The following is a 25,397-nucleotide window of genomic DNA, read 5'->3' on the forward strand; positions in this document are numbered from 1 at the left end:
AGATTGCAAAACTAATTAACAAATGTGATGGTTTGTGAGCTTTTAATGGCATAAAAGATAATAACCACTCAGAATAATGTATCTGGACCTGAAAATATAATGTTAAATGTAAGGAGTTTTAAATCTTACAGAAAATTATTTTCTGGGTTTTTGTTTTTCTGGCCCAAATGGGTTTCGGTTTTGAAGAGACAAGTAGTAATGTGTCATTCCTGCGATGTAAATGATCAAGATTGTGTGTTCTGAGGATAAAACCAGTTCGACCATATTATCAGAAAGTTGATTTGAATTAAAATTTTACATCAAATTCATAACATGGGCCAGATGACCAACACAATCTTTCACCATTTTACGTGAAATATTGCCTTAAATCACACCAATTGGTCATTTTACTTCAATAACTAAACCCCTTATCATTTGAGATGAGCTATAAGCGTTACTCTATGCATTTCTGTTTGTGAAATGTTCCAATATTTGTGTGCAAGATATTGATGTTATTGGCTGCTGAACTAATAAAAATAATTTTCCCATGAAATAAACTGAATTTTAAAATTTTGTACAATGGCAAAAGGCAAATTTGTATTGCTAAAATATATCAAGTGGGATGATGGAAAACTCCCTTCTTAATTGGTTTCAAAGCACAGGGGCTCTTTCAGACCACAAGACCATCTGCTTGAAGCAAGCTGTCAACATGCTGAGCTGTTGGGTTTCTCACAAAGCTGTTTCTTGAGTAAATTACAACGCAAGCACCATTTGCTCGAAGTGACAAACATTTTTTTTGTGTTTTTATGTAACTTGTAAATTTCATTAACAAAATTCATTTCATTTTTGCATTTGTACATAACTGAAGCTTAAAATGTGGTCATTGACTTGGAATATTGCAACTTGTTGGTTCTTATTTTGAAAAATGCTGTCCTTACCCTTTCAAATTAGTCATGACATGGTTGTGTGCTTTGTTCAATATGCTGTCTGAACCACAATTATACCATATCTGCGTAACAAAACTTGAGACTGCTACACTTAAAATGCTTTTTCACATCAAATTTTTGTGTCCAGTTTCTGCTTCAGACAGCATGTCTGAATTAAATGATTAGAATCTTTCTGGAATTCTAACATGTGCTGTGTAGGATCAAGCAGAAAGAATAGCATGACATTCTGAGAAAGTAAACAGTGGCCATTCTTTTATCTATCCAGGTTAACCAAATGATTTTTGACAAGCTTTTACCTAAATTAAAACTATTTTGTTTCCAATGTTGAACTGATATCCTTAATTTACAAACTAATCAATGAGACTTGAGGTTTTTAAAAGCAATGTATTATGGTGCATGTGGGTTAAGGGGACTTCAATCTGAAGTTTGGAAAGCCTTCTGCAGCTTTACATTTTTTCCAAATATTTGGAGACGAATTGAATTCAAGTATAGGCATGCATTAGTAGCAAATGTTTTTAAAATAGCATACTTCATGTGATCAAGATTTCAATTTTGTTCTGACATTTTTGAGGTACAATACATAGAACCTAGAGGGCCTGTTTTGTGCTGTAATGTTGCACTTCCAAAGTAAACATCTTGAGCTCAATCTTTTCTGAAAGTAGGGTGATTTGCTTGATGGATTGTATCTCCTCTCTTTCCCCAGTGAGTATGTTCAAAAGATGTGGTGACAGATTTTAGCTAATTCCAACTTCAACTTATTAAGAATATTTTTTTTAAAATGTAAGCAGAAGTAGGTCATTTGGCTCATCAAGCCTGTTTTGCTATTCAGTGATCATCACTGACATGGATGCAGCTCTACTAATGCTCACCTGTTTCCCAAGTTCCCGTATTCTTCATAAATCTGTGTCCGAATTGCATTTAATGAGGCAGTCTCTTCTGCTTGATTGGGCAGAAAGTATCACAGATTCATGACACTCTAGGACACACATGTCAAACTCTGGCCCGCGGGCCAAATTTGGCCTGCGATATAATTATATTTGGCCCGCAAGATCATTTCAAAAATGTATTAGAGGTGGCCCGCCCTGCAGCGAGAGCCGATGCTGTTTTTTGGTAATGTCACCCCCACCATCCTCCCCCTTCATTGCACATCCTTCCCCATTGTAACACGAGAAATTGTAACACGAGAAGTCTGTCGATGTCATCAGCCGGCAGAGGGTGTAGGTGAGGAGTAATGGGCAGGGGAAGTTATGGTGGTGTGAGGGGCAGTTAGAGGGAGGGATGAGTAGAAGGAGGGGTGGATAGGGAAGAGGTAAAAGGGGAGGGGCAGGGCGAGTAGGGGAGGGGTGATTAGAGGGTGAGAGACAGGTAGAGGGAGGAACAGGTTGAGGGGAGAGGCAGTAGAGGGGCGTGTATAGGATGGGGTGGGTAGAGGCAGAGCGAGTGGAGTGAGGGGTGAGTAGAGATTGGGTAAAGGACTGGTCAGGTAGAGGGATGGTGGGTCGAGGGTGAATAGAGGCCTAGAGCCTGAGGAGTGTGCAGGAAATGCTGAGTCCTGATGCAGGCCAAAATGGACACAGCTTGTGAATGCTGACTACATCTCCACAGAGACCAAATAGGTTTCCCTCAGGTCAAGCAAAGGGTGAACTTGAGCTACCTACTCCTGACCTGTAACATTATCCTCCTAAAGTTATATCCTAAAGTTTAACATTACATATGTTGAAAGAAGAGAAAACATGCAGATGTTGTTGAAAATTTTCAATAAATATTTAGTTCGGCCCTCGACTTAGTCCAAGTTTTTAATTTTGGCCTTCCGTGAATTTGAGTTTGACACCCCTGCTCTAGGAGAACCAATTATTCCTCATTTCTGCCTTAAAATTTCACACTGACCCCCCCCCCCCACCTCCCCAAAAAAATCTTGATGTTATGTCCCCAGTTCAAGGGCATTTTTATATTTGCTAAAGATTATATTAGATTCAACTTTATTGTCATTTTGCCAAGTAAAATACAAAGCCATTGAAATATAATTAGCATCCAACCAGAAATTAAAAAATAGTGTTCTCGACAGATAACTATGTGCAAATAAAAACAAATGCAAGCCATTATAAAAGCCCTTCTTGAGCCTGCTGATTCCAGAGCGAAGGCTCCTGTCGTGTCTATCGGATGGAAAAGTAAAAGTCCATAGTTAGGGTGAGATGCATCCTTCATGATGCTCTTTGCCCTGTCCAGACTTCATTCCTGATAGGTGTTCTTAATGATGGGTAATTGGAAGCCAATAATCCGCTGTGCAGTTTTCATCACCTGCTGAAGTGCTTTACAGTCTGATATGAGATCATTGCCATACCACACCAAGATGTCATAGGTAAGTATACTCTCAATGGTATAGTGGTTAAAAATCCATCAATGTATTGGGACAAGGTGTACTACCTTCATGCTCTGCAGGAAATAAAGGCGCAGTTGTGCTTTTTTGATCAGGATGGAGGAGTTCCGGGAGCAGGTGAGATCATTGGAAATGTGGACAACAACTCCATTGATGTAAATAGGGGCATGAACTAAAGACGTGCAAGGAGGCCAATTGGCCCCTCAAGCCCTGCTGGCTCTTGAAGTAATCATATTCCCTCATATTTCCCAATAAACTATAATAAATGATGATTAAACCATTGATTCCAAGTGAGGAATTTGGCACTCTTGGTCATTGACCCACTCATTCTCCAACACATGCATGCTCACCATCCCTTTCAAATTGTTTTGTGAAACATCCATTTTAATTGTTTCTTCATTTTGGGAGAAGGCTTGACTATCTTCTGTTTTAGGATTCTATGCAATGGTTTGAGCAAGAAAGTCAATAATTATTGTTGGTGATGATTGTATGACTCTGGGGTCACTGGGTTACAGTTAATTGCACCATATTTACAATACTTAGTTCCTACTTTCCCAATAAAATTAACCTGAAATTTTGTAGTCGATGGTTGGACTTCAAGTACCAGCAGCAACAAAAAAGAGTTGACTCAATCTCAAATGTACAAAACATTCCACAGTGATTAATCAGACGATTATCAAACAAAATTTACCAGTGAATCCGATTGTTTTGGAGAGGAAATTTTCTAGTTTGGAACATAAATCCCTGAAGGTACAGAGTATCCATGGAAAACTTTGAGCAAAATAATGCGAATTTAAAATCTGAAATGCTTATGAACCGAGAGTAAATGAAAGATTGAAAATGGGTCATTTGAGAGTTGGGAAAGGGGATTCATTTGGGTGACCTTAACTTTCTGGTGGTGTAAGAGGTCCATGAAGTGCTGGGGATGGTGACTAAGGAGAACTTTTGCAACAATAGGTGGGAAAGGAGGTGAGGTGGAAGAACAATGCAATTCCATTAATTTACTATTTGTAAATTCCAATGATTCAGCATATTATTTTCCAGGTAATATTTGCTGTGGTCCTTCTGCACATACCAGTTCCTGTGCCCCCTTCCCCATTGCCAGATTCTGAATCATTGGTGTCTTGTTTATAGCTGGTCAGATCATTGTGGAGAATTAATGTGAAGCAGAATTTAGAGTTTGTGAATAGTCTGCTTCCATCTAAGATGATTTTAAAAAAAAAACAGAATTGGTGTTAGGGTCTGAAGTCATTCCCAATTTTTAATTGAAGGGGATTTTGTTTGTCATATCCTGTATGTTGACCAGTAGAGTGATAAACCATTGCCTGTGGAGTGGCTGGAATCAGGTGTCATTAATTTATATGTGGACAATCTCATGACATTTTTGTCTCTTCTCTTTCTTCCCCATCTCCCTACCAGTTCCTGCCACCTCATCCCTCCAAGGTGCTGGGATACAAATATTTCTGGTTAATTTGCAAGTTTCCAAAAATAATGTACAATGCTGGCAATTAAAGTAGTCCAGTGATGTGTGGGAGAATGGAAGGCAAATTAGATCAACATTCCCAAAAGCAGCCTTTCAGACAGTCAATGTAGTGATCAGGAATGTTCAAGAAAAGATGCATGTTTTTCATCAAATTTAATGCTTTTGCTAAAAATAAAATTCATAAGTTTGCCAATAGATTTTTTTTTAAATGGAAGACTGAAATTGAACTTTGAGTCATTCTGGTGTCTCACTGGAAAAGTGCACTAAGTAACTTGTATAGAAGGCTGTAAGATGGATCCATGAATGACAGCTCCAGTGTTCCAAGTGTTGAGAAGACTCCTAATGTTGGTTCCTCTTAAATGATCCCTGCTGTACATGAATTTGGGTAAGGATAGATTTAAGGTCTGATATTAGCATTTTACTGAAACTCATAGTTGGATTCTCATTTTAGGGATGTGGTTCGGTGAAAATTCACAGGAATTATTAATGTACATAATTTTCCAACACAATTTCAAATCTGGGCTTGGAATTAAAGTGACACCGGAGGAGTAATAGCTGAGGCTTGTTAAAATGCGACTTGAAATGAGTTTGCTTTGATCCAGCTCCTGGTGGATTGTTTCCCAACAAGCAAAATTGCTTCTAAATTAGTACCAAATTGATATTTTCATTTGGGAACAGTGATATTTAGCATGAAAGCTGTTACTCAGCAAAATCCTATTCTAGGTTATAATTTTTTTTAAAATTAACTGTTACAGGTAAATTTTATTTTCATAAACCTTTTTTAAAAAAGAGAAACCAAGGTTTTTAAGGTGTTATTACATTTGGGTAGCAAAATATGTTCAACTTTCACCTATTTATGAACCTGCTTGAGCAGCGAACAATCTTTGGATGGTATGCAGCTTTTTTTAGCTGCATCACTAACCTGCAGTGCTGAGACCCTGCCAATGTCACCAGGATTGATGTGCAACGCAGTATTTATGAACACTTGTGCAATTGAAATCAACTGGGTTTTTTTGGGTCTCACTATTGAAGAAGCTGGATGAAAGTCAGCCTTGTCTAAAATTAATCTGTGAGTATAAATTAGAATACTGAAAAGACATCTAAACCTTTTGGTGAATCAGTTACATTTGTAAAGGAATAACAATAATCAGTGATGATATTCTACATCCTTATTTATTAGTAGGCTGCCAAGAAAAATCATTTTTTTTTCTGGTACAGTATTTTGTTTTCTGGACTCCTTAAAAAAAAGCTGTACAGGCTCGTGGAATGTGAGGCCTACTTCATATCAAGATCCTGGAGATAAGCCATTGGTCCTTCATTAACTATCATCTGGAGGACACCAGTTATTTATTGCTTTGTACTTGTAACCTGCAGATCTATATTATTGTTCTGTACTAATCCAAAAAGTCTGCATAGGCATCTTCAAATATTGATTTTTATTGTCTGTGATTCCTCTCCAGCCGAACCACTATCTGGATCCCTGTATTTCCTGCATGTAAATGCAATTTATAGGCTTGTCCATTACTCACTAAGTCATTGAAAAGCTAGTGAAAAATTGGGATAACCTACCCATTGATACCCTAATACAGCTTTTCTTTTCTTTGTTCTCCTACCAGTCATCAGTTAAATTGCAAAGTAAATCATTTTTCTGAGCAAATTACATTTCTTGCTTGTGATGCAGTAACTGTTGTGAGAACAGGTTAGAGTTCACTTTCAAATGATTGAGTAGTTAGTTTCCACTCTTTCTGGTTGCCGAGCCTGGAGCTGCTGTTTCAATTTGATAATGTAATTGGGCCAAACTCGCTGCTTCTATCAATTAATAGAAATTCAAAACAAATTCATTGCTGAGTGTTTTGTATTTGATTTTAAGGAATGTAATCTTGGAAATTTAATTGCTGAAAATATTAGTTATTTGTTTATTTAAAAAAAAACTTTAGAACAGCCCGTTTTGAAATGATCAAACATTGCCTCATCTTTCAGCCCTTTGAACTCTCCTATGGTAATTTGCAGATGCTTGTTTATTATTTCAAAATGGGTCCTTTTTATAGCTGTGGAAGGTTTAGGCAAACTAGACAAGGGGATGGGAATTTGCAATAGAAGAAGAAATTACCAGAGCCAAGGTAGGAGAATGGGGTTGACAGAGAAAATACATCATCTATGATTTGAAAGGTGGATGGGCTGAATAGCCTAATTCTGCTTCTAAGTCTAATGTCCTTCTTATGGTCAAAGATTGAAAAAGAAGATGGGGATTCAGGTGAAGAGGTATTGAAAAAGGCAACAAAAAAGGCCATAATGCAGGTCAATGACAGGGTGATATTCAGGATGCGCTAGTAAATTGGATTCAACATTGGTTGTGCAGGTGAAGCCATAGAGTGGTGGTGGATGATTGCCTCTCTGATTGAAAGCCTGTGACAAGTGGTGTGTCTCAGGAATTAGTTCTGGATCCATTGTTGTTTGTCATCTACATCAGTCGTTCTCAACCTTTTATTGGCTATGGCCCCCATAGGGCTCTGCTCAAAGTTGGTGGGCCCCCTTCCCTGTGAAGTGGTCAGGTTTATTTGGTTTCTTCCTTGCTTCTCTCCTATTGACTATATAAAAATATTTAGTGATTGCAGTCTGTGCCCTCCCTCTTCAACTCCCCCCCCCCAACAAAATGTGCTGTGGTCCCTGGGGCAGCATCGAATGGCCCATGTTGAGAATGGCTGATCTAAACCAACAATCTGGATGATAATGTGGTAAATTGAATCAGCAGGTTTTCAGATGACCTCAAGATTGGAGGACAGCAAGGAAGACTTTTGAAGCTTGAAGTGGGATCTGGGCCAGATGGAAAATTGGGCTACAAAATAAGCAGATGGAATTTATTCCCTGGAATGTAGAAAAATGAGGGGAAATTTGATTAGAGACTTAAAAAATTATGAGGGGTAAAGATCGAGCAAATGCAAGCAGGCTTTTTCCACTGAGGTTAGGTGAGACGATAACTAGAGAACATGAGATAAAGGTAAAAGGTGACATGTTGAGGGGGAGCTTCAAACAGAGTGTGGTGAGAGTGTGGAGTGGTGAGAATGTGGAGTGGTGAGAGTGTGGAGTGGTGAGAGTGTGGAGTGGTGAGAGTGTGGAGTGGTGAGAGTGTGGAGTGGTGAGAGTGTGGAGTGGTGAGAGTGTGGAGTGGTGAGAGTGTGGAGTGGTGAGAGTGTGGAATGAGCTGCTAGCTGAAATGGTGAATGCAGGCTCTATTTTTACATTTAAGAAAAATATGGATGGATATGCCCAGAGAGTGGTGAATCTGTGGAATTCATTGCCGTAGAGGCAGGTTCATTAAATATATTTAAGAGGAAATTAGATCTATTTCTTCAGTATAAGGGTATTAAAGGTTACGGAGAGAAGGCGGGGACGGGGTACTGAACTTTAAGATCAGCCATGATCTCGTTGAATGGCGGAGCAGGCTCGAAGGGTCGAATGACCTACTCCTGCTCCTATCTTCTATGTTTCTAAATGCAGGCTTCTGATCTGTATGGTTCTAATAATGAAGAATTGTAATGTAAATTTAAAGATATTTTATCAAAATGTGGACGATAATTGGAGCAACATAAAAATTGACAAAAATAAACAAGTATGATTAGAGATCCAGTACAAATATGGGATCTGAAAATTCAGTGTTATTTTCCATTCAGAAATAATTTGTAGATACTGGGGTTTTGATAATGAAGGATCAGATGGTTGTTGTGGTGGGACAATGATTTGGCTCAGAACAACAAAATGCAGAATATGGACAGAAATAAGAAAAAGGTCAAAAGTTTGCATTTGAGTAAAGGCAATGCAATGGAATGAAGATGGAGTTGGCCAAAGTGAATTGGGCTAATAATAGATTGAAGGATAAATGGTGAATCGGCAGTGGCAGAAATTAAATCACAAATCTCAAAAGTATAGTCCAATTAGAAAGAATGGTCTTTGAGAAGCATAGAAACACAATCCTGGAGAAACTCAACAACTCAACTCAACAAGTCAAATTGTGTGTACTATATCTAGCAAATATAAAGATATATAACCAAATTTTTGGGCTTGAGCCCTTCATTAAGGTGTCTACAGACTTTGGTGTTTTACCCCACTTATGAAAAGGATTCACCATTTGTGCCTAGTTGAGGAAATTAAGGATGGCATAAAATTCAAAGAAAAGACTAACAATAAATCTCTAATATCTGGCATCCCCAAGACTTCGATGATGATGTTGCACCAACAGATCTGGACTAATGGATATTATTCCCAATAACTTCTCAACATACTTCATTTTTCAGACATTGATACAGTTGGATTACAGGGAGTATAATGGGATCGTGGAATCGGGCTCAGGTTAGAATCTGTCACTTTATTTCTCATTATTCTAGAGTCTCATTTTCCAAGTGGCCATTTTCAATTTCTTTAGAAGCTCTACCTATCTTTTACTTTATTGGCAAGGTCACTTTCTCACCATATCATCTTGATGCAGATCTTTGGAAATTTTGAATAATAGTGGATTATCTGAGTTATATGTACAGTGCTGGGAAGATTAATGGTAAGGCAGAAGATTTGGAATTTTGTTTTAGAAAGCAGAAACAAATGAGTGAAATTTGAATTATAGAGGGAGAAGATGTGTGAGAAAGTGACCTTGTCAATAAAGTAAAACCGATAGGGAGAGCGTCTACAAAAATTGAAAATGGTAACTTGGAAAATGAGACTCTAGAATTAATAATGAGAAATAAAGTGACAGATTCTAAATAATTTGTTTTTGTCAATCTTCATGACATGACACTTAAAAACATCCCAAAAATAATAAACGTTCAAGAGCCGAAAGGAAGGAAGGCACTTTAAAACCATCTCTTCAGTAATAAAAGTGCGAGCAAATTGTTCAATCTGAACAGTCATTTGGACCTGTTGGCCTATGTCCCAGGTTTAAAAGGAAGTGGCTGCAGAGACAGTTACAGAAACTTTCCTTCTGGTTTCTTGTTTCTTCTTTATCTGCTCTCTTCTTCCATTCCATTAACCAAATATGCAATTTCCTAACAGCACTAAGATAAAGTAAAATTCCAGATGTTTCCCAGACAATTGGTAAACAACAACTGTATTGCCACTATACAGAGAAGGAGACAGGAAGCAGGCTGATGGACCAGTTAGTCCATTCAGAAAATGCTGGAATCCTTAGAGGACATAGAAAGTGACAAGGCAATCAAGGAAATTCATCGTAGATTTATGAAAGAGAAGTTGTGTTTCACAAATTTGTTAGAGAACCTTGTAAAAAGTGAATAAAGAAGAATCGGTAGGAATTATGTATTTGGATTTTCACGGTATTTCTCAAGAGTGTAGAAGGCTGAGGTTTGATTTTATAGAGGTTTATTTCTTTGGGTAGACAATTCTATGACTAGATGGTACCAGATTAATGGGAGTAGAAAAATTTAAGAGGGACCTAAGAGGCAACTTTTCACTTGGTGATCTGCATTTGGAACAAGCTGCATAAGGAAGCCTCAAAAGGCATTTGGTCAGGTATATGGATAAGAAAGTCTTGGAAGGATATGGATCAAATGTAGGAAATGGGACAAACACAATGCCATCTTGGTCTGTATGGATGTGGGTCAAAGGACCTGTTTCTTGGTGACTGCATTTTATAATCTGCTATCTTAAGGGTTACTTCACAAGGTTGTGAGCAATATATTTTAAGCTGAGAGAAATGGTTTATTAACAGAAAATAAGGGAATAAAAGGGTCATTTTCAGACCGGCAATCGGTAGGTCGTGTGGTGCAATATATTCAGTGCTGAGGCCACAATTATAGATTATGAATCACAGTTGCATTTCAGGGGTGGAAAGATTGCAGTCGAGTATTAGATCAGAGGTTAATTTACAGGACCATAAGAGCACCTGAGAGGATCACTGGGGTCTCCCTTCCTGCACTAGATGTGATCTACCAGGATTGTTGTCTGAAGAGGGCTTACAAAATCATGAGGGGACCCCCACCATCCCACACACAGCTTCTTTCCCCGGGCAGTAAGATTGCTGAATGACTGATGGATTGCTCACTCAAACCCTCTGAGACTTTATGATTTATTTAATGATATTTATTATTTTTCTATATATACTACATATGAATCATTTGTAAATATGTGTACTATGTTTGGATGTTTTTGCACCAAGGACCGAAGAACACTGTTTTGCCCAATTGTACCTGTACAATTGGATAATAATAATAAACTTGAAGGGAGCAAGTGCACTGTTGCCAAAATTTCGGATGATCCAAAGCTAAGTGGGTTATTGAATCGAAAGGATACAAAGCACCTGCAGAAGTCTGCTTTAACGGTTGCAGACATGCAATGTCAACAGATGGGAGCAGAGATGGCAGTGCAATTTTAACTTTTATAATTATGTTTAACCAATTTTGAATGATTGAAACTGCTGTCATTTTATTAAAAGGTATATTAGAAGAGATCATTTGTCCAGATCTGTCACCCCTGTGTGGCAGTTTGTTGAATGAAGATCCGTTGTCTTTATCACTCTGATCTCCACATGATGATTCCAAACTACACAATCGAGTGGAAATAGTAAATTATTATTAAAGGGGAGTGACACTCAACAAATCATAGGGTCCTAGAAGATGAAACCAAGATAGCTTGCAGATATTTGGAAAGGCCAACATTAACTTTCGTTCCTGTGTGAAATACAAAATTTTGTGGGGTAAAGATCTGATTGTCCCAGTGCATGAAATTGAAGGAGTTAGTGTCAGGTACAGCAAGTCATCAAGAAAGCCAATGGAATATTTGCATTTATTGCAAGGGGTATACATCATCTGAAGGATTGTGGACAGGATAAGGATGCTTCAGAACCAACTGTCTTTTTAAAATAGTGAAGAAAGTATGAGGGTGAGGTGGAAGATTTATTTGATGTTTGTATCCAGGAGATTATGGTATTCATTGGGTACTGGTTGGGTGGAATGTATGGATAAGGAGAGCCTGGGCTGGTAGAAGGTGACCTTAGATGGAAGAGTAATTATGAAAGCAACAATCCAGGAAGTGGAACAAAAACTGTTTGAAGGTTTTGAAAAACATCACAGAATAGAGGAATTCTTTATTGAGAATGAAAGTTTTATTGGAACCATTATTACAGAAGATAGCATCATCCAAATGAAAGTCGAAAAAGTCCTTCAGGGGAGGCAAATGGGAAACACAGATGCTTGTAGTAATAGAGAGAAGAGTGAGTTTTAAATTAATATTTCTCATCAGTCTTTAGAGAAGGTAAAGATCACATTAGTTGAGAAATTTAGTCGTGCATTAAAGCGGACAAATCTCAGGACCCTATTCAGTGCATCCTTGTCCCTTGTGTGAAGCTAGGGAAGAAATTGTGGAGGCCCTTGAAGTGATATTTGCATCATTTCTGGCCTCTGAAATGCCAGAGTGCCGTGCTGCTATTTAAAAAGGGGAGCAACAGGTCAGTGAGCCTGACATCTGTAGTTGTAAAGTTGGTGAATGGGATTCTGAGGGAATGGATCAACCAGCATTTGGATTGGCAAGGACTGATTAAAAGTAATCAGCATAATTTGTATGAGGGAAGTGGTGTCTCAGGGATCTAATAGCATTTTTTTAAAATGATGGTCGCTGAATGATTCTATGGCTCCATGACTGATAGAGTCATCTGTTTTTGGGCTCCAAAGTGGTTAGTTCCTTAACAATTTTATCCATTGATTTTTCATCTTCCCTGCAGGTGGTGGGTCAAAATCCTGGAAGTTGTTGCTTGTATCCCAACATATTGTGTCTTTATTTGTTATTTAGTATATTGCTGCTGAGGTGTGAATGCACATTAAGCGGATCTGCAGTTATCCTGATTACATTGAATACAGCACAGTATAGGCCCTTCAGCCCTTGATGTTGTGCTGGCCCATATATTCCTTCTTAATTTTTTTTAAAAGTACTAAATCCTCCCTACATTGTAACCCACTTTTTATTTCACCCAAGTGTCTTGAGTCCCTTAAATGCCCCCAGTGTTTCAACCTCCACCACCGTCCTCAGGATGGCATTCCAGGTACCCACAACTCTGTGTATATTTTTTTGAAAAACCCTGATGTCTCCCCAAAACTTCCCTCCCTTAACTTTGTACATATGCCCTCTGGTGTTTACTGATCCTGCCCTGGGAAACAGGTGTTGGCTGTCTACCCTATCTATGCCCCTCATAATCTTGTATTCCTCTATCAAGTCTCCTCTCATCCTTCTATGCTCCAAAGAGAAAAGTCCCAACTCTCCTAACCAGATGAGAAATTTTCCTGAAGACTTTATTTAAAATTTTATAACATGAATACAATAAAGAATTACATTTAAAGAAAAATAGAAAAAAAATTTAAAAAGGTATGATTACAATATTACATCAGAAAACTACACAAAATAACCCCCCTCGTTAATTGTAACACAATATTAATAGTCTAACTTAAAATTAGTCCAACCCTCCCCCCAAAATAAAGAGTGAAGAGTTAATAAAATTGACAATATTATATATGAAAAAAAATACCCATTTACAAAAAAGAGATAAAACTTAACCTAAAAAAAATTCTAACAACAACAAAAAAAATTGTCAATACTAAAATATCACACTTAAACATATATTTAAATCAAACTTAAATGCATATAATTAGCAAACGGAGTCCACTTTAACTTATAAAAAGACATCTTATCCTGAATTGAAAAAGATATCCTTTCCATAGTCAAACAAAATTTCATTTCCAAATACCACTTATCTAAAGTTAGTATATTTCTATCTTTCCAAGTAAGTGCTATACATTTCTTAGCCACAACTAAAGCTAAATAAATAAATGAAATCTGATAATCCTCTAAACCTAAATCGATTAATGATTGCATGTTCCCTAATAAAAATATATCGGGATCTAATACAAGATGGATATTATAGAAAATGTTAAAAACAGATTGAATACCTTTCCATTAAAAACAGATTGAATACCTTTCCACAGATGAGACATTTTCCAATCCAGGTAACATCCTGGTAAATCTCCTCTGCACCCTCTCCATAGCTTCCACATCCTTCCTATAATGATGTTACTCCAAAAAAACTAATCAATTTTAGTCTCTTTATGGATAAAGCATAGCAGAATCTTGATGACATTTGATTCTCCTTTGGATTTTCTCACTGATCAGATGAAGTTGACTTAATAATGGGGGAAGAAGAGGCTGTTGACAAGTCATCGTAACAGCAGGAAGTAAAATCTATTCTCACAGGCTTAAATCATATTCATATGTAGAGCATGTTCCTTCTCTCGCACACGATTTGTATAGTGCCTTCAATGTATATTAAACCAACTTCCAAAGCCATTTCAAAGGGACATCGTAAAACTACTAGCCAATTAAGAAGCAATCAGGATGGATGAACAGAAACTAAAGCTCAGCCTAATCTGCTTTAAGATCCATTACTGAGGAAATGGGGCAGAGATCTTGTGTTCTTGGGGGTAAACATCTCTAATGACATGCTCCGTTCTACCATATATAATGCCAAAATGCCAAAAAATACTCAGCGCCGCTTATTTCCTCAGAAGGAAATTCAGCTTGTCCCAGACAACTCGATCTCTCATTGAAGGCTAACCCCCAACTCCCTCATCTCTGGAATCAATCTGATGAGTCTACTCTGCACTGCCTCTCAAGCAAGTATACCATTTCTGAAGTAAAGAGACCAGAATTATATGTAATACTCTAGGTGTGGCCTCACTAGTAGAGTACCCTGTCAAGTTTCAACAGAACCTCCATGCTCTTAAATTCAGTCTTTCTCGCGATGTTGACCTGTTTCATCTGCACACCAACCTTTTGCTATTCATGCACACTCTCAAATCACTCTATGCAGCATTATGCTTCTTCTTTGACCATTTCATTAATATTCTGATTTAATTTTCCATCCAGATTCAGAGTACATATATGACATCATGTACAACTCTTGAGATTCTTTTTCCTGTGGGCAAGGCAGAACTGCCATATACTGGAAGTGTGTTTATTTAAAAAAAAACCAACTGATTCAATAAATGTAAACAAATTGCAATACAGAGGGAAAAAAAATCAATGAAGTGTAAATGTAAAGGTCCTTAAGTAAGTCCCTAATTGAGTTTGTTGTTGAGAATTCTGATGGTGGAGGGGTAGCAAATGCCCTTGCATTTACCAACATTGTCCTCCATCAGGCAGACCCTTGTCCATTCACTTATTCTATCTCTCTGAAGACTCTCCATATCCTTTGCTCAATTTGCTTTTCCACACAATTTAGTGTCATGAGCAAACTTTGATACACAACACTTCGTCTCCTTTTCCAAATTATTAATTTATATCGTGAACAGTTGCACACCAGCACCAACATTGCTAACCAGAGAAGTACCAGTTTACCTTAACTCTCTGCCTGCTATTGGTTAACCAATTCTCTATCCGTGCTAATGCTTTACCCCCAACTCTTATGGATAAGTTTATGCTGCACCTTATTGAACAATTCTGGAAATTCTAGTCTACAGGATCCTCCTGTTCCTCTCTATTAACATCCTCCAACAGGATCTGCCCTTCTTGAATCCATACTGTCTGCTGATAAAACAATTTCTATCTAGATAGCTTGCTAATTTTTCCTTGATGACAGCTTCAAGCATTTTCCAACAACAGTCAAGCTAACTGGCTGATGGTTACCTGCCTTTTGCTTACATCCTTTTATAAACAATGGCATGATATTCCATTTCTTCCACTATGCTGGGAACTGCCGCGAGTCCAGAAAATCTTGAGAATTATTGCAATCGCCTCTTCTATAACATCTGCCATTTCCCTCAGTACCCTGGCACATATTCTGAGGATCAAGGGGTTTGTCTACCTTTGGGGCCCACTAATTTGCCCAGCATTACTTATTTAAAGATAGCACTTGTATCGAGGTCCTCGCCTCCCATTGCATCCATAATCATCTCTTTGGCATGTTTGGCTTGACCATTCAAAGCCTCTGTCTCAGGATACATTACTGTGTGTTATGGAACTGCTCCATACAAGAACGCAAGAAATTGTAGATAGTTGTGACCACACCTCAGATCATCACCCAAATTCCTTCCCTCCGTGAACTCCATCCATGCTTCCCACTGCCTAAGGAAAGCAACCAACATATTAAAAGACTCATCTCATCCTGGCCTTGCTTCTTCTCCCTCCTCCTATTGGAAAGAAGATTTAAGAGAGTGAGATCACGCACCACTTGAATCAAGGACACGTTCTGTCCTGTTTTATCATTCTCCTCCCTGAATCTCACACTGGTAAAATAATGATGCATTCCCTCTGTTTTGATCTCTCTATAACTCCATTACACTGCATTTTTTTCGATCTTTTTAAATGTTCTACTATGTATGGATGACAAGCTGAACTGCTCGCCAAATAAACTTTCACTATTCCTTGATACGCATGGTAATAAACTTGATCTGAACTGAGAGCCTTGAGAAGGAATTCCATAATTTATTGAACAGATTTATCAGTGCACATACTTTGTATTGTGGTGTCACCCTTAGTTATAGATCCTTCAGCAGCTTAAAATATGGAAGATTGTCCAGATACCAAAGAATGCAGGGTCAGTTAGGATATGGGCAGCAGGGTTTGAAATTTATAGAGTTAGAAGGTGAAAGACCAGACAGAAGTAAAAGCAACACAGATGAAGGTTTTGATTGCTGAGGGCTGAAGCAAGGAGGAGAAAACCCATGTTCACATAGGTAGAACCATTGCTGGGTCGGATACTTAAGCCGCTTTCAGGTGCATTCCCCGCCAAGAATGTGCCTGCAGAAGTGGATTCAGACCTATGGAATGGTCGTTCAGGTGACAGCACTAAAAACGCAGTGCTGACCACCTGAAAGGGACAGCTACACAGGAGGCACCTCGGAGTGAACTCCGGCTCCTGTCCCTTTGTGTTGTCAGCGCTGGGACGGCCGGCGTGGGACATCAGTGCTGGGGCGGGGGGGCTTGTCAGGCGTTCGCCAGATGATTGTCATCCCCTTAGTAGCTGCTTACAGGCGGCTGCATTCAGGTGCTGGGTGGGAACTCAGTGCTCCGGCAATTATCCCTCTCGGAGGAGGGTTGGAAAGTGCGCCTCGGAGCCGCCTCCTGCTCTTTCAAGTGGTCTCCCAACAGCCACATAATGGTAGAATATGCGACTTTACATTGAGGTATTCTGGCCACCTGAAAGTGCCTTTAGTTTAGGATCTAAGGTTGTGAATAGTCAGAGTCAGGTTCACACAGTCAATAATTAGAGCGCAGAGATTGTGGGTGAACTGGAGAAAATGACTGCAGTCTTCCTGAAGTTCCTGCTCATTCAGTACTATACAAGAGCGACCTTACCAATCACTCATTCTCCAATCAGATCTTTGCATCTTTTTTTAAGAAAAATGTATTTTTCAACCAGAGATAGAGAAAACAAAGACGATTAATCAGCGTTGATGGGAATGGTTTCCTTTGAGATAGGAAGTTTAGTCGGGAGATACATTGAGGTTAATTAACAAGGCACAGAAGCAAATCTAATTTTTTTTTTGCGATGGTAACGATAGGAATTGGTGATTTCCTGCCGAGGGCACTCTTGAGTCATATGCAGTATGTATGTGTGTGTGTGTGTGTGTGTGTGTGTGTGTGTGTGTGTGTGTGTGTGTGTGTGTGTGTGTGTGTGTGTGTGTGTGTGTGTGTGTAGGATATATGTATGTGTGTCACCAACCCTAATGTTGCATTTTTTTTTAAAATAGAAAAGTCAAATAGAATGTGCTCATAGGTTTAGAAAGAGAGTTAAATTGTTTTTGTTTTCTCAATTACCATTCCCACTTCTCTCCACACAATTTCCCTGCAGGAATAGGCAGTCACTCTATATTATGTTCTTTAGCAAACATTTTAAGGATACAGTGACATGGAAGTATTAAGCCTTTCTTCAACAGTATTGCCAAATACTGGAGACGAATGAGACTCTGCTGGTGTAAGATGCAGCAAAATTTGATTGCATCGATGCATGTGGTTAGTGTGAATTGAGTTGGCCTTGGCTACTGCCCTTCACCTTCTGTGGCTTTAAGATTTAAATGTTAACCCCCCCCCCTTTTAAATTCTAAATAATGATAATTATACAGGACAGAATAAAATAGTTTTATGAATATAGCTAATACCTTTACAAATACCAGGAACATTCAAACACTATAATCGTAATTGGGTCACCAACCCTTGACCCTTTCATTATTCAGTATCTTATTAATTTAAAAGTTGTGGTATTGCTGAAGATGGCAAGATTTATTCACCCTGAAAAATTACCTTGAGATGAAATCCTTCCTCCATCCTTCTCTTCTGACACATCTGCGCATTCCTTGATTGTTTTGTGTTAACATAAGCAAGCTCTTGATGCTCTACAATTTGGGGGTTTTTGATGGTTGCAGTTTATTTTTTTGTCGGTCTTTTGACAATTAATGATTTGACTTGGGGCTGGATCCTCCATAGAAGGATGATTTTGAGATGGGTTTTTCCATTTTGGAGGCTTAATTATACTCAAAAGAACATTTCTACTACACTCAAGCTTTGTTGTCAAGCAGTTTCCAATGCCTAGTAACAGCACTGGAATTCTATTAATAAACCAGAGTCAACGCCCAAAAGAAGAAAAGCATTGGAGACTGACTGGATATGGTAATTATGCACTCTGGGTTTCTTGCTATGTGATATTGTAACAAAGAAAAATATTCCATCACAGTATTTTAATTTATTTTTCTATATCTCTTTCAGATTCAGCGAAAAGCAAACATTGAATCAATCTACCTGTGATCATTTAGCACAACACTTCTGGTCATAAGGAATTTTCCTCAAAAATGTGGACCCCTCTTGGTCTGTTTCTTTATCTAGCAATTTCCTTTTTAACTGAAACCTCAATGCATAACTTACAAGGTAGTGGAATCAAAGTGCTGAAGTTCCTACATGTTGGTGATGCAGAAGAATGTAACACAATTTGTGACACAATGACAGACAAAGGTAAAGTATGTCAGTGAGCATGTGTACCATGTACAGCTTTATCAAAGATTTGTATATATGCTGAGACTCCCTCCTTGAGCAAAAGTTCCATAAAAATCTGTAAATACAGTAAAAACCTCTTGTGCCTGGAATTCAAGCGATCGGCAAAAATAAAAGGAAAAAATTTAAAATAGATAAGAATAAAATAATAGGTTAAAAATACACAAGTTTTAAATTGTAAAAGTAAATGTTCTCTGAAATAAAACATAAATGTTTGAAGATGGGAGCAAATATTCAGCCATCAGAGTGCCTTGGTCGTGCTTTGCTTGTCGCAACTGTTTGAACAAAGTTTGAATGAAGTTGTGTTTGAATAAAGTGATGTTGCCAAGGATGAAGAGCTGGTTGATGCCATTCGCTGCCGGGGTGACTCTCTTAAAGCGTCTCCTCTTCTCTGCTTAGTAAGAGTCACTGCAGTCAGAGGCTTTTTCTGTAAACTTATAGGGGGAAGGAGCACTTAATTTTCTAAAATGTTATTGTTCATCTTTCGGGTGACTCCATGGATGGGGAGGAACCTGCAGATGTAGCGACAGTTAAATGTTTTTAAAGAATGTGACTGAAAATAAGGTAAGATGCTTAAAGATTTATATATTTATGCAACCAAAGTTTGTTCAGTGAAAGTGTAGTATTTTTGTCTTTTTAAACTGTTTATTCTTAATGCAGATGTATTACTTGGGCATTGTAAGAGCAGGTCTCATACACAAACACTCTGAAGTCCTTCTGCACAGCAGCATGCTGCAGTCACTTGCCATTTAAATAATATTTCGATCTTCCATTTTATCTTCCAAAGTGGATAACCTCACATTTGCTAACATTGTACTCCATCTGCCAGCCTTGTCCATTCACTTAACCTATCTATATCTCTCTGCAGACTCTCTGTATCCTCTGCACAATTTTATTTTCCACTCAATTTCGTGGAAACTTTAGCAAACTTAGATACACTACACTCTGTCTCCTCTTCCCGGTCATTAATGTATATTGTGTACATTTCTGGGCCCAGCACTGATCTCTGCAGCATCCCACTCACCAGTGATTGCCCACCTGAAAAACAGCATTGTATCTCAACTCTGCTTTCTATTGGTTAACACATCCTCTATCTATGCTAATACATCATCCCCAATTCTATGCATCCTTATGTACACTATTTATGCAGCACTCTTTCGAATGCCATCTGGAAATTCAAGAAAACAATGTACATCTGCTTCCACCTACCATGCTCGTTATATCCTCAAAGAACTCCAATGTTAGTTAAATAGCTTTGCTGAATCCATACTGCATCTGCCTCATTATTTCTTATTTAATGATAGCTTCAAGTATTTTGCCAACCACAGATGTTAAACTAACAGGCCTACATCCTTTTTTAAATAGTGTTATGACGTTCGCCATCTTCCAATCTGCTGGGATGTGCCCAGAGTCCAGAGAATTTTGATAAATAATCAACAAAGCTTTGACTCTAACTTCTGTACTGCTGGGTCTTGCAAGTTCCCATCCAGTTGCTTCATTACTCTTGGAAATATATTGTCATTCTTTCATTTCCATTGGACTAAATTCTGCAATTGCCTTTCCTTCAGTGCCATCATATGGACTGTATATGGTGGTTGATTCGTGTGGTTGTGATTCTCATGGAAGTGATATGTTTAGACTATAGTTCTGATGATACATGGAAACTGTAAACCATTAAAGGTGATTACGATAAACTCCAGTGCTAAGTCTGCTTTTAATGTTTAGACCAGAATATGGAAGAAATTCTTGCAGTGAGTTATGTGGAGACTCAATGTACCTGCTTCTCTTATCCTTGTTGGCACAGATTATAGGGTGGGGAAATGTCTTTGGAATAATTTGGCTGTACTTCAGAGATGCCGGCAGTGGTGGTGAGAATACAAATTTAGAAGTAGGTTGCTTCAGACTTGTTGGAGCTGCAGTTGACCTGACTAGTGAAGTGTATTCCAACATCTTGTAGATGGTGGAAAGACTTTGAGATATCAGGAGGTGAATCACTTGCTACAAGATATCTAGTTCCGATAGAATTTATCATTTTAAAAAAAAGTACTCCAGTGTTTATCCTTGGTGCTTTTGATTTCAGTTTTAACACTGAAAGTCAGTCAAAGGGTATCCTGATGACAAAGGCAGACTCCATTTTGCCTCTAAAATTTGGCTCTGCACCAAGGCCACAAAAAAGCCTGGAGCGGAGTGATTCTGACAAAACCCTGTGCAGGCATTGGGATTACTGGTGAGCAAATGTTGCTTGATGGCATTATCCATTACTTGGATTGCAAATAGTTTAATTGGATGAAAGTTTACTTGATTGGATTTGTCCTGCATTTTTTTCTTTGGAGACAACATGCTGGAATAATTTTCTACATTATTTTCTACACTGACACCCACATGGCATTGGACTGAAACAGCTTGGTTAGAACTGTAACATTTTTACTCCAAAGCTAGCCAAGTATTACAGCAGAGGTAATCTGATCTCTAGCCTTTGCAGCATAAATTCATATGGTCATACACCACAGAAAATGACCCTTTGCCTCACACCATCCATTCAATGTTTTTGCCTATCTTCTTGAATCCGATTTGCCCACTTTAACACTGTATCATTCTATGCCTTGTGTATTTGTGTCTAAATGCCTCTTGTACAGAGTAATTGATTCCACCACCATCTTATGCAGTGTGTGCTAGATATCAACCGCTCCATACAAAGAACATTTGCCTCTCTGATTCCTGTAAAATACCTTTCTTTCGTTTTAAACCTGTGTCCATTTATCTTGTGCTCCATCTATAGGAATGCAAACATGCTATAACGTTGTCTTCACTAACTTATTGACCTGGTATTGGTACTTTCAGGGAACTATGGGCTTCAAACACTAGGTTTCTCTGTTCATGAATATTCATTAAATACTGTGTTCTATCCCTGACTTCCCAAAGTGAATCTCCTTGCAGTGTCAGGATTAAATTCCATGTACCAGCACTGTGCCTAATTTTCCATCTATTGTATATCATACTGTAGCCTTAGATAAACTAGTATACCATCCAACAAAAGCATAAATTTTTGTGGTATCTGCAAAATTTGCTTATCATGTATCCAATATTCACATCAGTCATTAATATACATCACAAAATGCCAATCCTGCAGTATACCACTAGTTATAGATTTCCATTCCAAAAACCATCCCTCTGCCTTCAACCATAAAGGCAGGTTTGGATCCCATGTGGCTTTATCTCTGGGATCAGCCCTCCCTGCAGGACATTGTTTTTAAAGTCATGAGGATAAAATTGAATTGTCTGAAGACTGACTTCTTGACAAAGGTCTCAAGATGAAACCAAGATAGATAATCCACTCAATCCTTCTAAACAACTGTTGTGAATACCTCAGCCTTGTCTTTAAACTCGCACGTTGGGCCCTACCAGAGTTGAACTACTTGCTCCCTCATTGTCATCCATCCTTCTCACTGAGATGGGGCAGGGGTGTAGATCTTTGATCTGATTCTTTTGTTTGTGGGACTAGTTGTCTATTATGGTGTTTACCATGCGTGTAGTGCCGTGATATTAGCATTGCCAGACTGGCACCTTATTTTGAGGAATTCCTGGTGCTGCTAATAGTAGGTTCCTCTTCACTCATTGAACCAGGCTTGATCCCGAGGATGCAATGAAATTTGCTAGACCCACCCTGCAAGATGTGTGGGTAGTGGGAATGGAAGAGTGGACCAGGAAGTTGCAAAGGAAACAGCCTGTGGACTCCTTGTTCCTGAACTGCAGCTCCTTGTACACCATTTTTCAAAAAAATGTTCTTATTATCAAACAGCTTGATCGTTCATTGATCAGATACTCTTGTTTATAGCTTATTCGCATAGTGACCCTATTTAACCATGAACAAAGTATGTATACAAGTATTTGAGATATCAGTGAGTGACAATGAAATATTTTCAATTTGTAAAATGCTTATCTTTTCCTTTTAACTTGTATTACAGATGGATTTGAGTGTAATTGGGTGGTTATTGAAGAAAACCAAAATCTCTGTTTTTATTTACACTGTCTGGACATCTCTATCTGCAAAGGAGCAACTGTGGAAGATGTTAAATCGTTGCTAATAAGTACGTAATATATTCTATTTGCTGACAACTTCTCCAAAACCCTGCAAATGATTTAAAGCCAGAACATCCTTTTGCCTGTAAATTATTACCACGAAAGTTGAGATCTTCAGAATAATTTAAAGTTTTGTCTTTCTTTACAGTGATAATTGTATTGGTATATTTTTCAATGTTGAGATTGCCACGGACAAGATTCCCTGACACGAGAATTTCACTGTCAAAGATAATCAGGCTATTTCACCCCTGGGTGGAAATATTTATTTTGCTTTGATTGTTACACAGATGCATTGAGGAAGAATAATCCCCTTTGACTTTCTATTTGCGTGAAAGGATTTCAGTGATGAAGAAGATGTAATGAGTTATGTATTCCAAAGAAATCTTGCCACTTAATGTGAGCCATTAGACTGCTGGGTTCATCATGATTTATTCAAGTTTTTTTTTGCTTGTTTTATAGGAAAAGATCCATCACTGAAGATGTTTACACATCCCCGACAAAGGAAAATAAGAGCAGTCAATGTACAACAACCTGCCAAACCAACCATGACCATTGGATCATCAGTCAGTAATGTAAACATCACTGTGACAATCACAGCAGCCATCACCAATTCAAGTACAGAATCAAATGAAGTTACCAGCAAGAACCTGATTAATGGCACAGCTACAGCATCAACTTCAAGTAAACAATTCAATACTTCTGGTGCTACTTCCAGTTCTTCAGCCACTTTTCCAATAATAAACATAAATACTACTGCCCCAACTATAAATACAACAGCCCCAACTGCAAATAACTCAAAAATAAATATCACGGCAGTGACTTCAATACCTGCAGTATCAATAAAAAGCAGTACTCAATTTACCAATCTCAGTTCATCAGGAAAGACCACCAATCATGAAAGCACTGCAACAATGGTACACGATGAACAAACCACACCAATTCCAGCAAACTGGAACAAAAGTGACCAAGCCACAACACCCAATGGTATGTTAACTGATTTTACAGTTTCCCTTCAATCTCACCCAAATACCACAAAGCTGTTGAATTCCACGCAAGAAACAACCCAGCCTTCGACTTCACAATCCACTGTAACTCCAACAAAAGTGACAACTATCCTAGAGGACACGACAAGGAAGAAACAAATTCAGACTGATGCAAGCACAATCACTGGACCAGTGTCACAGTCACCAAAAACAAAAAACAGAACTGCAGTGACTTCAGTTGATGGGAAGATGTATGTCTTTCCTTCATTGCCTGGTGGAGCTCTCATCAAATATTTGGCCAACACAAGCTCATTGCTGGCCATTCTAATATTTGGACTGTTGTTTTTTGTAGTGAGCATTATATTGTTTACACATAAAGGATATGAAAGCTATAAAAGGAAAGATTATGTGCAGGTGGATTATCTAATAAACGGAATGTATGCAGATTCAGATATGTAGGGAAAAAGTGAAAAATATAGGAAACACTTTTTGGTGTTAAAGCAGAACTGTTTCTTTTAAATCAAGCACATTCTCTGAATATTGATGTGCATCAGTAGCAATGTGCCATAAGTTGAGTATCGCCTTGTTCTAGGACTTCAGAATGATCAGAGGTTCACTTGGTTGAGAAATCATTGAATGTCTGATATTACATTTACCATCAATGTAATTATTTTGTGAGCTGCTCTATTTGACTAATTAGCTTGCAACAAAAATGTTTTCCTTCTACTACTGTTTAAAACAGTCAGTGTATTTTTGATTCAGAGGGAATTTTGCAATAAATTAAGTTTTCACCATGAACTTCAGATATCTAAACATTTTGAGCAATCCAGTTGATAAAACTGTGCCATTCAACACAAAGCCATGTTCTCTAGTTGCAATATACCACTATGCAGTTTATTGCCTTAATTTTTTAAAAACTAAATTTCAGAAATTTAAATCTTTTTGGGAGGTGCTTCTGTAAAACTTTGAGATACCTAGCATTACTTCATATCTATTAAAATGGTTCCAGCATATTAATTACTGAAACACCATTGTGAATGCTCTGCTTTTTTAACACTACATCGATTGTTCTTTTATTAGAAAGAATGTATAGCAAGCAAAATAAGCACAAAGTTAACAGTATTTTGGATATCATATTTCAAAGTGTGTCTTTGACTTAATATGTGGGAGTATTAAAAGGAACCCAGTCGCTCCATGAGAATCAGTTTTTGATCTAAATTGTACCAAGATGGATGTCAATTGTACTAATTCTCTGACTTGTACTGATTCACAAGATGCACACAAGTTACACCAGAAAATTTTAGAAGTTTGTATATAATCCAAAATAGAGACCAAAGACTGAAGTACTGGAACTGAAGGCTTTTATTAGCTGGAGATGGACAACATCCCTTGAGTTGCTGCCTCACACTGACCCAGACTTGAACTGGGGGCAGGGTTGTGGTATGACAGCCTTTAATGGAGAATAAAGGGGAGGAGTCATGAGCCAGTCAGTGAGAACAGGGTCGAACATACAAGGT

General features: G+C 38.1%; 1 protein-coding gene across 7 annotated transcripts in view; it reads left to right on the forward strand.

Annotated features, from left to right (window-relative positions):
* LOC138744153 (uncharacterized protein C11orf24 homolog) overlaps positions 1-25,072 on the forward strand; it is a 117,353-nt gene extending 92,281 nt beyond the window's left edge. For 3 of the 7 annotated variants that reach the window (XM_069899830.1, XM_069899801.1, XM_069899851.1), the window contains exons 2-4: positions 18,536-18,778; positions 22,783-22,905; positions 23,357-25,072. In XM_069899830.1, the coding sequence (XP_069755931.1) occupies positions 18,619-18,778; positions 22,783-22,905; positions 23,357-24,339 (1,266 nt within the window). In that variant the 5' untranslated portion in view covers positions 18,536-18,618 and the 3' untranslated portion in view covers positions 24,340-25,072. Of the gene's footprint in view, positions 1-5,083; positions 5,172-5,764; positions 5,856-6,883; positions 6,907-18,535; positions 18,779-22,782; positions 22,906-23,356 lie in introns of those variants that run through there. The other 4 variants (XM_069899822.1, XM_069899812.1, XM_069899840.1 and 1 more) reach the window with 4 other exon arrangements.
* The last annotated feature ends 325 nt before the right edge of the window (positions 25,073-25,397 follow it).

Source organism: Narcine bancroftii, chromosome 1, assembly GCF_036971445.1.
Source record: "Narcine bancroftii isolate sNarBan1 chromosome 1, sNarBan1.hap1, whole genome shotgun sequence".
Taxonomy (NCBI): domain Eukaryota; kingdom Metazoa; phylum Chordata; class Chondrichthyes; order Torpediniformes; family Narcinidae; genus Narcine; species Narcine bancroftii.